Here is a 14,860-nt window from a genome sequence, read left to right as displayed (position 1 = left end):
GGCTAACTAATAACGATTATCTTCATTCTTTTTTATCTTATCAAAAACGAGATCATAACAAGATTTTTCATTTTTTGAAATCCCAATACTATCCAATTCCCAAAATTTGTTCAACTGCTTATCAAAAATGTCAGTTTCCCTCTCACAAAAATCAACACGCAAGGTATGAATCAAATTATTTGTCGATGTTTCGTTCTTTTCACACCCTCTCACAGACTCATGCACTCCGCTCAAAACCCAACTGAATTTTGTTTCTATGGCGACCAAACTACTTTCCACACTCCTGTTGATCTTCCCGGTAACTATATCCCAATACATATCCGACCCGATCAGTAAGTAAATTTCGTTCCCAACTCCCGAAGAAGCGAAATCAGTCTCTTTCAAATCTGTAAATTTTTGTTTTACCGAATTTACGGGTTGCGATTTAATTGGTAAACAAATTATAGGTACCGAAAGTGCGCTAAATGAAATGGTGTTTTTGTCTCGTGTCACGGCTAATAATTTAACGCGGTCAGCAGTTTTAGAAATAACATTGCGATTACTGAAAGTAGAGATATTAATTTCTTCCGTGATCTCGGTGTTTAAATTCAACATTCTTCGAGCGCGATCAGAGACGTGTGTCCTCTGAGAACCCCCATCGAACAAAACCTGAACTTGTACGCTTTGGTCGGTGATTGGATTTTTGAGCATGACATCCACCAGTTTGCAAAAACACGTTGTTTGAATTGTTTTGCACATGGTTTTGATGCGTAACCTGCGACGGCTCTTTTTCTGTGCCCGGGGAAACACCCTTTTTCTTGTTTTTTTGACAACAAAGAAGGCTCATATGAATTCGAAAAATCAAAACGTTTCTTACCCATGTGGTTACTAGGATCCTTTTCTGTTCTGTGTGAGTTAACGGTAGGATTCGGTACGATGCAATTTTCTCTAGTTTTTAACTCGTCATTTATTAGTTCGAGGAGTTTGTTAATATCCCAGACCTCTTGTTTCACATTCCTGGAAACAGTCAATTTAAATTCGTGCGGGAATCGTTCCATAATAATCGGATTGAGTAAACAGCCATAGTCCCTTCCTTCAATACCCAAGCTGTTTAAATTTCGAAAATGAGATCCTATATCATCGTAGAGTCGTCGAAGAGCTGTTAGGTCGCGATCGTTATAAACTCTTTTCATCTTTAATAATTCAAATCTGTTGGACAATAGCTTGAATGCTTCCTCGTAATTTTCGTTAGAAAGAGATAATCCAGATATACAATTTAAAGCGTCTCCTTCTAAATAGCACCTCAAATAATTAAATTTCTCAATGTTACTTATGAATCGAGGCTTCAAAACTTTCATAAAAACCTAACCATTTTGTACAGTCACCAGTAAACTTTGTAATTTCTAACTTGGGTAATCTAACAGTTTCTTTGTGCAAGTTGCTTCTCTCTCTTAGAACAGGCTCAATTTCAACTGTTCTTTTACAAGTTTCCTTTAAATTATTCAAGTGCTTTTGAACCTTAAATTCAAATACATAACAATCATTTAAACTGTCAGTCGCATCATCATCGTTCATAGCTATTTCAAGTATTTCGTCATAAATATTCTTCACTTGTGTTAATCTCTGGCTGAGTATCGTTTCAGATGCGAGTAATTCTTCTCGAAATTCTTTCCAATTTTCTAACTTACTCTCGTTGTTGTTAATAATTCCACTATCCGGCTCGGTGGACCATGAAAAATAATACGAAATTTTGGTTCTTTTTAGTGTAGTATATAGTCGACTCCAAATTCAAAATTAAAAACTTAAAATACAAAAACACGAAATACAAACCGACAACATAATTTAACATAATTGGTATAATTTATACTAAATATTAAACAGGGGTAATGATGGATGAGAAATTTTTAAACACCGTTCCCTGGCTCTCCTCTTTTGCAGTGATTTATTCTCTAATTTGGGTCTTAAAAATATTGATAAGATGCTGCTGAAAATGCCAACACTACTACTAATTTATTTAACACTGGCTTAAGCAAAAATATATTGTGTTACAGCATAAGTAACAACTCTGTTCCATTTTATATTTACAGATATTCAATGCGAGACGAGATCGCAGAATGCTAAACAATTTCTGTAAAAAAATTTGGAAAGAAAATTTTAAGAAATACAATTAATTATTTTCTAAATAAAAGCAGAGCAGATGAAAATTTCGGTATTTGGTTGGTTTTAGTTTTTTCTCCATGAACACCAATTTCTCCGTGCACGCTGAGAAAACACTTTACCAGCAACTAGTAAATGTTTTTACTGGCAAGTTTTTTGTGGTAAATTGAGGTGTGGTATCGAACCAGGTACCATTCTTTTCCTCTTTTATGCTTATTCCTTTGTCATCTAGAATTGGTTCCTATTAAGCTTAACTTACTTTGAACAATTTGTTCTTCAGAAAAATGTTTTTTACAAATATTACGGGTTCAATTTTCCATTTGTGTAATCAAAGGATTGTCCACCACTGTATCTCTCGTGTTTTTCGCTCCAAGAAAAGCTATTTTTATCATTTTCTTTGGGTAATCCACATATCGTACAATTTTTACGTCTGGAACTCGAGCAGCCATATATAGAACAATTTGCCCCAGGCATAGCATTACATTTAATCTCAACGTTTAAATTATAGCACATTAATGATGTAATGTCAACAAACAAATGTTGAAATTTTCCGCTGAAAAGTTTTATTTCGTGCACTCTAAAATAGACTGGGTACGAAAAAATCCCGGAACACGACCTTGGTACGAGGAGCAGAGCGCGCTTGCTGCAGTGTCCAGACCATCTCTCTTTTTTATGACTGTCTATTTAGAACAATACATCAGATCTTCTATTTTTGCTAGATTTCACTACAACTATATTTTTACGCCATTTTTAATGTATGTTATCAAATTTGAACCTAATTATTTGTTCACATTGCTTCAAAATATTAGTTATTTGCTCTCTTCTTGATTATATTCTAAAAAAACATACAAAAAAATATATCAGATAGGTGTCACAACTGTAGTGCATCAAAAATTACAACTCCTTGTGAGAAGCTTTGTTGTCACTTTCAGCATGCATAGTATCAGCTATTCCACAAACAATAGTAAAATTAACCTATGGAATTCTTTTATACTTAGTACTTATGAGAAATAGTGAAGTGTATTATAGACGGATGATGACAAAATATGCACAGAATCTTTTTGTATTGTATGTTTGAACAGAGTTTATAATTATTATTTCAACAAATTACCTCCAGGCGAGACTTAAAATAAAACAGCCACAAGTCAAGTAAGCCACAAGTCAAGGAGCCCTTAAAAAGAGCCGTGAACTGTGCGACACGTTCAGGTGGAGCGCTTTAGTACAGGTATAAAGTATCTCGTAAATCAAGTGCAGCGCACACACCATTATAGTGTTGCGACTGTAACATATCTTTCAAAAATTGACTTTCCCGCAAAAATAGCTGAAACCAGTATAGAAAGTGTTGCGGAGAGGTTGCCAAGGCAAAGGCATTAAGCACGGCAAGGAAAGGGCACGGCCTAAGGCAGGCAGGGAATCGGCAAGGCAGGGGGGTAGGCAAGACATGGAAGGCACAGGCAACGGCATAGTAGGCAGGCACCAGGAAAGGCATAGGAAGGATGGCAAGGAATCAGCATGGCAGGGGTAGGCAAGGCATGGAAGGCACAGGCAAGGGCATAGTAGGCAGGCACCAGGAAAGACATAGGAAGGACGGCAATTCAAAGACACGACAAAGGCAGGCAGGGAAACTGGAATAGGAAACAGCAAGGCAGGGGTAAGCAAGGCATGGGAGGCACAGGCAACAGCATAAGAAAAGGCATGAAAAGGGTAGGCAATTAGTTTACCCGTCCTTTAGCTATATACTGCATTTCATGTCATGCTACTGTGGTTACCATCTTGCGTAGAGACAGACAGAATACTGCTATTATTAAAAAGAGACTAGTCGTTAGCCCGTGGAAAAATCCACGGGGTCGCCCGTCCTTTATATATCACATTTCGTGTTTCCGTTACGGGACGCGGTCACCCTTTTGAACACACAGACAAAATACGGCTATTATAATAGAGACTAGTCGTTAACCCGTGGAAAAATCCACGGGGTCGCCCGTCCTTTATATATCGCATTTCGTGTTTCCGTAACAGGACGCGGCTTTCGCGGACACACAGACAGACGACGGCTATTATTAAAGAGATAGTCGGTTACTCGTGGAAGATTCCACGGAGTCGTCCGTCCTTTATGTAACTCATTTCGTGTTTCCGTAACACGACGTATTCCTCGCGGACAGACCGACAAAATACGGCTATTATTAAAGAGACTAGTCGTTAACCCGTGGAGAAATCCACGGGGTCGCCCGTCCTTTATATATCACATTTCGTGTTTCCGTAACAGGACGCGGTAACCCTTTTGAACACACAGCCAGACGACGGCTATTATTATAGAGACTAGTTGGTAGCCCTTTGAAAAAACAAGGGGTCGCCCATCCTTTATATATCACATTTCCGTAACAAAAAGACAAACAGAGGCACGAACAGACAGACGACGCCTGCCCGTGTAAAAATCCACGGGATCGCCCGTCCTTTACGTTTACCCGTCGCAACAAGGTGGATAAAAATATATCTCATTTGATATTCGTTTTGGAATAGCTTAATTTATGATGGTGTCCATCAGTTGACATTAAAATTTTGAATCTATCAAGGGAATAAAAAAATTCTTCAATATAGAGTTAAGATAATTAACAAATTTAATAACATCTAACCCTTCGTAAAACAAGGTAGACAAAATATTTGTTTATCTAGTTAATTTCAATGGAAAAAATGTTGTTTTTTTCAAAGTATTTATTTTTTTCAATGGAAAAAATGTTGTTTTTTTCAAAGTATTTATTTTAAATTCAGCCTGAAAAATAGTTTAGCAATTGTTTGAATTTTGGCAATATTTAGGCCCATTTTAAATTTAGGATATTTTATTAAAAAAAAGTGCACCTCGTTTTACAAAGGGTTAGTAATAAAAATACATTTTAATATTGTGGCTTATACGGCCCACCACGACCGCGTCTCCCACCACGACCGCGTCTCCAACCACGACTGCTACTTCTACCACGATCCCGTCGCCCACCACAAAACTCAACCCCGCCATTATGCACCCAACGTCCAAACACTTCTAGGTCCATTGACCCGCTATGTCTAAGTCTGTACTGTAAAAATTTTGTCCATACTTGCACTTAAAGAAAAAATAATGTAAAGGTTAATACAATAAGTAACATAGATAATACCTAAGGTATACCAAAGTTTTAGATCCTAACAAAATTTTGAATACATGAAAAGTGATTTCTTACTCAATTCCATGTTGGGAGCTGTTTCGGTGGGGTCTTCTTCATTGGTCCACTCGACCCCACCCTGCTTTAGCCATCGGCCAAACGACCGATAATTCATGGAGCCAGGATGTTGTATCCTGTGCTCCACGAATTTAGCATAAAGTGAAACTATAAAAAACGGTATAATATATAATAACAGGTATAATTTTTTTATTTATTAATACCACTAATAGTAACAAAATCAATAATATACTTACCAAGTTCTAAGTTAATTTGTGCCGCCATTTTTTTCTCTATATTTGCTAAAAAACACAAATAAATCAGTTGTAAAACATCACAAATTATTTCTAGATTATCAGTACAGTACACTCCCGATAACTCGAACCTCAAGGGACCAAAAAAATAGTTCGAGTTATCGAATGTTCGACTTACCGGGGCATTCGATAACTCGAACTTTGGCCGATAAGTGAAAATAGTTCGAGTTATTAAAATTTTTTTTTCTTTTCTATTCTAACAAGAATACAGTCATAGTTATACATCACTGAAAAAAGTTCTAATGTGACTCTGTTTCACTGTAGCGGTAACGTCTCTCTCTGTCAATTAAAATACAGGAGAAAAAGGTTTTTGTCAACTTTGGAAGAACAATTTATATTATTGAAAGAAAAGTAGTCACTTTTTACCGAGATTGTTTTCATTTTTCCTCTGAAGTTCGAGTTATCGGGGGAATTTCTGTCCAGGTTCGACTTAACAAATGTTCGAGTTATCGGGGGTTCGAGTTATCGAGTGATTTTTGTGAGAAAGTATTAGTGAAGGTTCAACGGGAATTCAAAAACAGTTCAAGTTACTGGAAGTTCGAGTTATTGGGCGTTCGAGTTATCGGGAGTGTACTGTATATATTTTCGGATGCTTAGAAAGAATCTTATTATTTATGAATGTTTAATAATAAAATTAAAGAATGGTCAAAAAATCTACAAGGTGCTACATAGTGACAAAAAAATACAGTAGTCAATTTTGTACATATTTATTTGGATATTTATTTGGATATTTATAAAAAATTTATTACGTAATATGTGAACGGTCCCTAACTGTCTGGTGCAGACGATATAATGAAATACTTCAGAACAATTTTCTATATGTATACTAATATATATATTTATTATTAATTTTTCCCAAAAATACCAAGAAAAAAATGAATTTTCGCCAAATGGACAAAAGCTTGCTAAATTAATTCCCTTGTGGTAGCTAAAATTTACTGACTAAACTCACAAATAATCTATGCTATGGAACAAAACAATATCAAAGGAAATATTCAGTGCCAAATGGTTTTATATAACAAGTAAATGTAGCAACATATCTCGCCTACTATATACGGCCATACGTATCCAGAAGACGTTTAACGTAAGTAGCTTCACAGGTAATTTAAAATCTTGATTTGAATTCTACGTGACGTTACTGCTACCGTATAAAAGTAGACCTAACAAACAAGTTCAATCTGTCTATTAACTGCAATACTGGTAAACTTCTAATCATTTTTCTCACTTTGCAACCTTGTTGTCACTAGCAACTATGAGGGGTCCTATAACAGTAAGATACTATACTAATAACTGATATAAACAAGGGGAATTATTTGAGGATTATGATGATTAGAAAATTGTGTAACTCTTAAAAATAAAGTTAGAACAATCAAATTTCCAAACACAGGCTAGAACTAAGGCTCTACCACTCCCCACCCTTAATGCTACGATTTCAGAAAAAAGCTTGTAAAGTATATGCTTACCAAATAAATCCTCTAGTATGTCTCATCCTCTACTTTTTTCTCATATGTGATCAATTGCCATTGTTAATGTAAAGAAATTTCCTAAATGATTTACAACTAGAATGTTAATTTTCGTACTAAAGTAACTGCATTATGAATTAAGCAGTCAAAAAATCAAATGACATGATCATTTGGCTGTCCAAACTAACTGTGACAGAGTAGTCATGAAAAATACTGATGTGAAAAATTAGCAAAGATTTTACTGGTGGTACAATGACATAATCATGTCAAATTTTATACAGAAGGAAATTTAAAAAGGGTGTGGTTTCAAAATTGTTAAAATAACTTAAAAATTACATTACACAATGAAAATGGTCTCGCCTTTATGTATAGTACACATTTAAATATAAAATTAATTAATAAGAGGTACTTATCTGATTGTTTTTCATTTAAAATAACTGCCATGTTATATCTTCCAGTAGAATTTGAAAAAACTTGCTAACGTCTTCTACAAATTCCTTGAAAGTTTATTATAGTACCTGAAAACAGGAAAAAGACAAAAGAGAGCAACAAAGGAACTGAAACTGTACAGTATCATTCAAATTACAAAATACATTAACTTTCACATATTTAGTGCAAATTCAATTCCTTTTTATAAGGTATTAATTGCCGGTCTCCTCCATCCCCTTACAACCGGACCTATCCTCACCGATATATCTCTTTAATGTCCTCACATAATTTTTAATTTTTTTCCTTCGTGGTTTAAAATCAAGACTGTGTGATATCTTAAGTATCATCATGGCCAGTTAAAAATTATCATATAATAAAATCTTTTCATAATATACTCATTTTGAGGAACATTAAAGTGTCAGATTTTACATTTCAGGATTTACTGACATTGGTTTCAATAGTTACCATACTCAATGATGGATCATACTTAATTTGTAAAAACTTTTGCAAAATAAACACAAAAAGTTCAAATCTAATTTTTGTGTTAACTTAGTAAAACTTGAAACTTAGTAAAGTCAATCACAATGTTAAATTTCATTTTATGCAAAAAAACATTTCTTTTTTGGCTTAAACGCTTTCTCTCAGTAACGTTTCCATAAATTAAGTTATATGAACCCCTGGCATAATTTTAAGTATATATACATACGCAATATATGTAACTAAATTTTTAGAATGTCATACACTGTATGCTTTTATTAACACATAAAATTTTACAAAAAAAGGGGAGGAAACCAAGAAGTGACCCACTTTTAAATTGACTTAGCTTAATGTTAAAAACCTTTTGTTTTACATTCTTAGAAGGAAAAAAGACAAGAAGGTAAATCAACCCAAAAGTCAGGTTACAAACTTGATTATATTAGGGCCTTCAGTAACTTAAGACTTGGTATGTGTTAATGAGCATGCATTTTAGACAAAAAGCCTTGTAAATAAAAGATTTTTCAGTGTTAAATAAGGACAATTTAAATTTGATTATCAAAACTTTAATAAACTTTGAGTGCACACAAATGCTTAGGCTTCTTACAAAAAACGAGGATTAATTTGCCTTTAAATTGAGTTTGTTGATAATAATCACACATCGTGATGCCTGATGTTAGGCAGAGTATTTTTACTTTATTTTAACCATGATTCTTGGATACAGCTTACTATACATTGATATTAAATCAAGTATCTGACTTCGGCTTATTACATCCAATAATTACGAATTCATGGGCAGACGGTTGTTTTGAGAAACAACTATTCTGTCTGTTGAACTAAAAATGTTTACCATGATTCTTGGATACAGCTTACTACACATTGATATTAGATCAAGTGTTTGACTTCGGCTTATTACATCCAATAATTACGAATTCATGGGCAGACGGTTGTTTTGAGAAACAACTATTCTGTCTGTCGAACTAAAAATGTTTACCATGATTCTTGGATACAGCTTACTATACATTGATATTATAATCAAGTATTTGACTTCGGCTTATTACATCCAATAATTACGAATTCATGGGCAGACGGTTGTTTTGAGAAACAACTATTCTGTCTGTTGAATTAAAAATGTTTACCATGATTCTTGGATACAGCTTACTATACATTGATATTAAATCAAGTATTTGACTTCGGCTTATTACATCCAATAATTACGAATTCATGGTCAGACGGTTTTTATTTTGTTTATTTTCTAAATCAAAATTTTACTTCGCATATTGATTTCACAACAAATATATGAACATATACAATGTTTTTTAATGTATATTATCTGCAACATAGGTTAATTTCAGTTGTGATTATCATTATGATTGAGATGTGCATATAATACATGAGCAATCTGCAGATGGTGAAGGACAAACTGCATCTTCAATATCATCATCGCAAAACTCGTCAAGGTCTTTCAGCAAGTTAATATACTTTACTATAGTGATATCAAATTTTTTGATGGTTTCATTCGATAATGCTTTCAGTCGTTGCTCTTCCTCTTGTCTGGCTTTCATACGAGGATGTGTATTAACGTACAAGAGACGTTCTTGAGTAATTGGCTCGACAAGTGCCCAATTCCTTTCTTTTTCGCATCTTGAAAATGCAGTGTAAGCTGTACCAAGGTTATTTTTTTCCATCTGAATTGATTGTTGTAACTTGATACGCATGTGGGTGGCAGTTTTACCATCTCCAATCGACATACCCTGACTTTTAGCAATTGTTATCGCATATCCTGGCATCAATGGCAGGCCATTTCTGCTGCAACAATTAGATTCACATCGACCTTCAACAGCAGTAATTGGTATCCATGTTGGATGTTCTGGAATCCATATTGGGCCTTTATAATTTGGGAAATCGACAATGACAGCTATAGGAAATTCAGGTGGTGACATATTTGGCGAATAAAGGATTGCAATTACTTTTCCCATCGCACCATTATTAAGACCGAGGCCCGTAAGACCTTTTTGGTTCTTAGTGAGTATTACAGTTGCACCAACTGCCATTAAAGATCTCAGCGGTATTTGACCCAGTTGCTTATCAGTCAAAGAGTGGTGTTTACCACTGCCTCTTGATGGAATTACAGCAACAGGCACACCGAGGCTAGCTAATTTATTGTGATTTTCCTCATTAACTTCATTCCATGTTTCCATCAATGTAAGGACGCGACCATGCGAAAAGTTACATTTTTCGGTTTGTGGCAAACCATCTTCGTAACGACTATTTATATCTTGCCAGTCTTGTTGAGTGATCGATCCATTACGTATTCTAAGAAGTCGCTGCAAAAGAGCTAACTGATCTGGGCCTTGACGCATTGTTTCTGTAAGAACAATAACATCTTGAAACGAGCGATAGATTGCATAGCCAGCAAAGTTGATTGTCGAATCATCGTGTTTTGGTGGCTGATGTAGATCCAAAGCACGAATTGGTCCAAGCTGACCAAGGTCACCAAAGAAATTGACAGCTGGTACACCACCATAATAATTATCAAAGTCTCCCGTAGCCTCGCATAATCTTTGGCTGCACCAGGCCACAAGAAGCTTCGACTGCATGCTACGTTCATCAATATTAAGTTGAAATAATTTCAGCTCATTGTTTTCATGCATACCTGTATACTTTCTCAGCTTTCTTAGAGATACATCACCCAACGGATAGTCAGAAAGCTGGACAGAATTTAAATTCTTATCTTTTTTCAGTTTGTGTGGTGGTGGAGTCATTGAATGTATAGTGCGACCATTAGGTATGAGGACTGATGCTGCACCAGTTGGGGCCAAGTTCATAACAGCAGAATTTCGCTTAAAAATACGCCGAACGATTCTGGTGAGCGCAGTAATGATGAATGTTTTCCCAACACCAGCTGTTCCTTGTATTAATAAACGTAATGGCTGGGTACCTGTTGGCAAAGTTCCTTTTGCAACTTGCAATAAATGCTGAAGATTTATACCAATGACTGTTCTCTGTAATTCATTAGCATTTAAGATGTTTATTTGGGGTAAGGTACAATCATCAGCCAGATGCAATTCATTTCTTTCTGCTTCTTCAGATATAGATTGTAACCATGTGTCAGCATTAATTGGCCATTGACTACCAAAACTTTGAATTGCATAATTATTCCAATCAAATGTAGGCCCTCCATTGGGAAGAACTTGTTGTACATCCGGCTCATTGATATCAGCAACGTGATGCCTTGCAATATCTCTCATTATCGCTCTGCCTATGTTCATTTGTGCAATGACTGAATTTTGGGAACTTTGAGAACTTGCATCTGTATATTGTGATGATTGACATGAAGACTGATTATCGGTTTCATTATTGATTACACGAGTGTGACTTTGTTTTCTCTCACTCTTTTTATCGAATGATTGTTTAGCCTCCTTCAATGCATCTATTAATATAGGGGGACAGTTTTCAGTTTGAACAAAGGAAGCCAAAGCAGCAGCAAATGACTCATGTTGTCCCTTCAATTCTTCAGTATTATGCCACGTTCCAACAGAAAATATAACGAGCATAGCTTTTGCATAGTCCTCAGTAACAGGCCAAACAGGTTTTGTAGATATTCCTGTAAAAACTGGCACGTGATCTACTTTGCAGGTACAATTACATTTCTTGCTCCAGTTCCATAATGATATTTCTGGCTCAGTTTCTCTACGCTTATCGCTCAAGTATTTATCCAATGTGCTATTCTTTGTAACGGTTCCATCTTCACCAGACGTATCCAATGCTCGGAAGCCACTGATACCAATGTATCGAAAATTCCTGGTACATCTAGTCAAACGGCCACCACTATTAATAAAATCTGCCGCAGCACCTGGTACATCTACCAGACCAGCAATTTTTTGAAGTAGTCGTTGAGCCAAATTTTTAACAGTGCTTCCATCAGCAGTGTTTTCAATGAGATGCCGATAAACATGTACCAAATCTTCAGTTGAGGCTGCCCCCTTGCAAGCATAACCAGCAATGTATTTTTGAAGAGCCAGAAGATCCTGATCGATAATGACTTGACTGTCACAATTTGCTAGCCAACTAAGCAGACGTGTTTTAACATGCATCATTAGGCGAGGATGATCGCGTGGTCCCTCATATCTAGGATGTTCCCCTTTTGTTATGACAGCATGAAAAGGATGAATCTCTTTGCCACTTGTTTTTTTGGTTTGTGGATCAAGATCACCAAAATGAAAACGACAGTACTTTTTTGGAGCGGTATCCTTTTCCTTATTATTCTTACGACGATAACGCAAACAACTGGAATTACAATTATGGAGACCTATTCTATTAACAAGATAAGTATGTTGCTCTCTTATACCACCTTCATGGTTAGCGACATCTGCAAGTTCTTGCGCCAATGGGTTATGGTCTGGAGGAGCTTGACTCCCTTCTGGTGTTGGCCATTGATTTTTGTTTGGAACCCAAGTTCTAATTCCAGAGGTATCTATAATTTCATTTCCCCCAGCAGGATGCAGTGAAGTAAATATGGGTGAAAAAATGTCATCACTGTCTTCATTTGTGGTTTGCAACCAATTTTGAAGTTCTTGTGCAGCAGTTTGGGATGCTTGTGAGTCAGGTACATCATTCGACAATCCATCCATGATTGTTTTGACCTTTTGAGCGTGTTTAGAGGACGATATAATTGCGTGACCATGTATCTCACCTCGACCTTTAGCGAATTCATATCGCCACCAACTATCATTATATTGAAACACTTTCTTGTTGACTGTGGCAAAGTAATTTATAGTCCTTGCATCAAAATACTGTGTGACGATATGAAGATTTTGTAGAATCATTTCCCGCTTGAATTTGCTGTCGTTTTCCATTTGTTGCCGCACAGTATCTTCGTTTAAATTGTTTATTAAGGCATGATACTTAATAAGTAATTCATGTAATGGTTTCCAATGAAATTCTGCACAACTGTTGGTATCAAAATAGGCCGGTAAATCGCCAAACTCATTTCGTCTGAAAAACAACAGAGCATCCACTTTTTTTTTTTGGTCTCTCCAGTATGGATCGGTATTCACCAGGTTTTTTCCAATACTAATAATTTTTCGTGGAACTGAATCATCGTCATTTTGTAAATTATCTCTCAGTTCAGCAATTGTGAGATGCGCATCATTTAATTGTTGGGAAACAAGAAAGCTACCCTGCTGTAGTGCTTGCATTCGTAAACGCATATTCAATAAGAAAAATTTTAAGTATGGATGACGCGCTACACGATTATCAGAACAATAATATATATGTTCGATGTATTCTTCAAAGTTAATTTTACTCAACCTTGGAACCGTTAAGTCACAATTTCCATTAATAAAAACAGTTGGGTATGCCATAGTAAAAAAACCAGGAGTTTTTAATTCTCGAATAGGCTGCTCTCGTGTATATTCCAAATTTGCATTCGCAATTGTGCCATGTTCAAGAGCTTGATTAACTGCATCTTCAGAGCCCAAGAGCTTCTGCAGTATTGTTCGCAACTCTTTGTCAGCATCTTTAGATTCAAGTGGACAAACTAAACCAGAACGGGTTATACTTTCGTCATCTTGAGGTAAGTTTTCCAGAAATTGATTTTCAGCAGGACCCTTGTCTTCCTCTGGTATAATATGTGGCATTTCAACAACAGGCAAGCCAGGTAATTCAGAACGCATCTCTGGTAAATTTTGAATGCGGTCATATTTTATCGAAACATCCTTATAGTACTCATTCGGTAGGAACTGAAAGTAGCGTCCTTTTAAAGGTTTGTCAATGTGATCAGAGCCATTGTATAGATGTTCACTATTAGTATCTGGATATTCAGTGCCACCTTCTGGGTATCCAAAACACAGCCCTCGTAATGCATTTTCAACTTTACCCCTTTGCACAGTATACTGTTGAACTGAATTTCGACTTCCTTTCTTTTTAATAACCACTATTCCAACCTGAGATGGTAACGATGGCAATTCTTTAGCAATTTGCATTCTCTGAGGAAAACTGATACAATGTCCTTTTGATGCAAGCATGCCATATCGCAGGAGGTGTATATTCATGATAACAGTGATACGACGAATCAATGCTACTTCCAGTATGGTCAAATTTTGAAGATATGGTGGTACCGGTAAAAAATGCATATCATTATGGCGGATGTTATCGTGTAATGGGCCCAAATCATCATCATCAACTGACAGTATACCGGAAAATCTAGCAGGTGTTGTTACATTCTTTTTAAAACGACTAAGGCTTTCCCGATGACACCTGTCACACCTTCCATCGCTGAAAATTTTCCAAGGCTTAACGGCAATTGGTTTTGTTTCGTTTTCTGCAGTAGGACTGATAGGGGGAGTAGCATGAAATACTGGTCGGGTTTCACGACAAGTTTTACAGGTTGCCAAACTATGCAACTTCTCACCTTCTTCGAACTGTATTACAGCTGCAACAACATCAGGATTTTGATGAATAGAGGAGGTTTCATTTCCATAAATTTGATCACTGGTCTGGTTGTCTGTGACAATTGTCGGAACTGACTGTGTGGTTTGTATGGACTGAGTGGTTGGTAAAATATTTACTAGATTGTGTGTAGTAATTGGAAGTGTAAGGTGTGGCAGGGAATATGTATGTTTGGAGGCAGGCGGTTTTTTCAAACTACCATTTTCCTGATTACTTACGGCTGTTTTAGAAATGTTTTTTTTGCAGCTATAAATTATTCGCCTGTGTCTGTTGAATGTTTCCATACTTGTTTCATTAACTTTAGGTTCTTCATATTTAATATTTAACTGAAGACACTTTAGCTTTAAAGCAGGTTCTTTATTATAATTTGGCTTGCGTTTACGCTTGGTTGTAGGTTTGGTTGTAG

General features: G+C 36.0%; 1 protein-coding gene across 1 annotated transcript; it reads right to left on the bottom strand.

The window, feature by feature from the left end:
* Positions 1-4,728: 4,728 nt before the first annotated feature.
* LOC130649548 (uncharacterized) lies at positions 4,729-8,478 on the bottom strand. Its single transcript, XM_057455846.1, has 4 exons — positions 7,099-8,478; positions 5,579-5,623; positions 5,343-5,489; positions 4,729-5,227 (listed from the first exon to the last, which is right to left on the bottom strand). The coding sequence occupies exons 2-4, from the start codon at positions 5,604-5,606 to the stop codon at positions 5,025-5,027; spliced, it is 378 nt and encodes a 125-aa protein (XP_057311829.1). The 5' UTR covers positions 5,607-5,623; positions 7,099-8,478; the 3' UTR covers positions 4,729-5,024.
* Between the last annotated feature and the right edge of the window lie 6,382 nt (positions 8,479-14,860).

This window comes from Hydractinia symbiolongicarpus, chromosome 1 (genome assembly GCF_029227915.1).
Source record: "Hydractinia symbiolongicarpus strain clone_291-10 chromosome 1, HSymV2.1, whole genome shotgun sequence".
Taxonomy (NCBI): Eukaryota; Metazoa; Cnidaria; class Hydrozoa; order Anthoathecata; family Hydractiniidae; genus Hydractinia; species Hydractinia symbiolongicarpus.
The sequence above is the reverse complement of the archived record's forward strand: the minus strand, read 5'-3'. Positions and strand labels throughout refer to the sequence as shown.

Bases quoted from the DNA above. Each gene is read 5' to 3' on its own strand.
- LOC130649548 (XM_057455846.1), bottom strand. From the start codon at position 5,606: ATGGCGGCACAAATTAACTTAGAACTTG. The intron at 5,490-5,578 runs GTAAGTATATTA...CGTTTTTTATAG, and splicing joins ACAAATTAACTTAGAACTTG to TTTCACTTTATGCTAAATTC. The intron at 5,228-5,342 runs GTAAGAAATCAC...TTTTTCTTTAAG, and splicing joins AGCTCCCAACATGGAATTGA to TGCAAGTATGGACAAAATTT.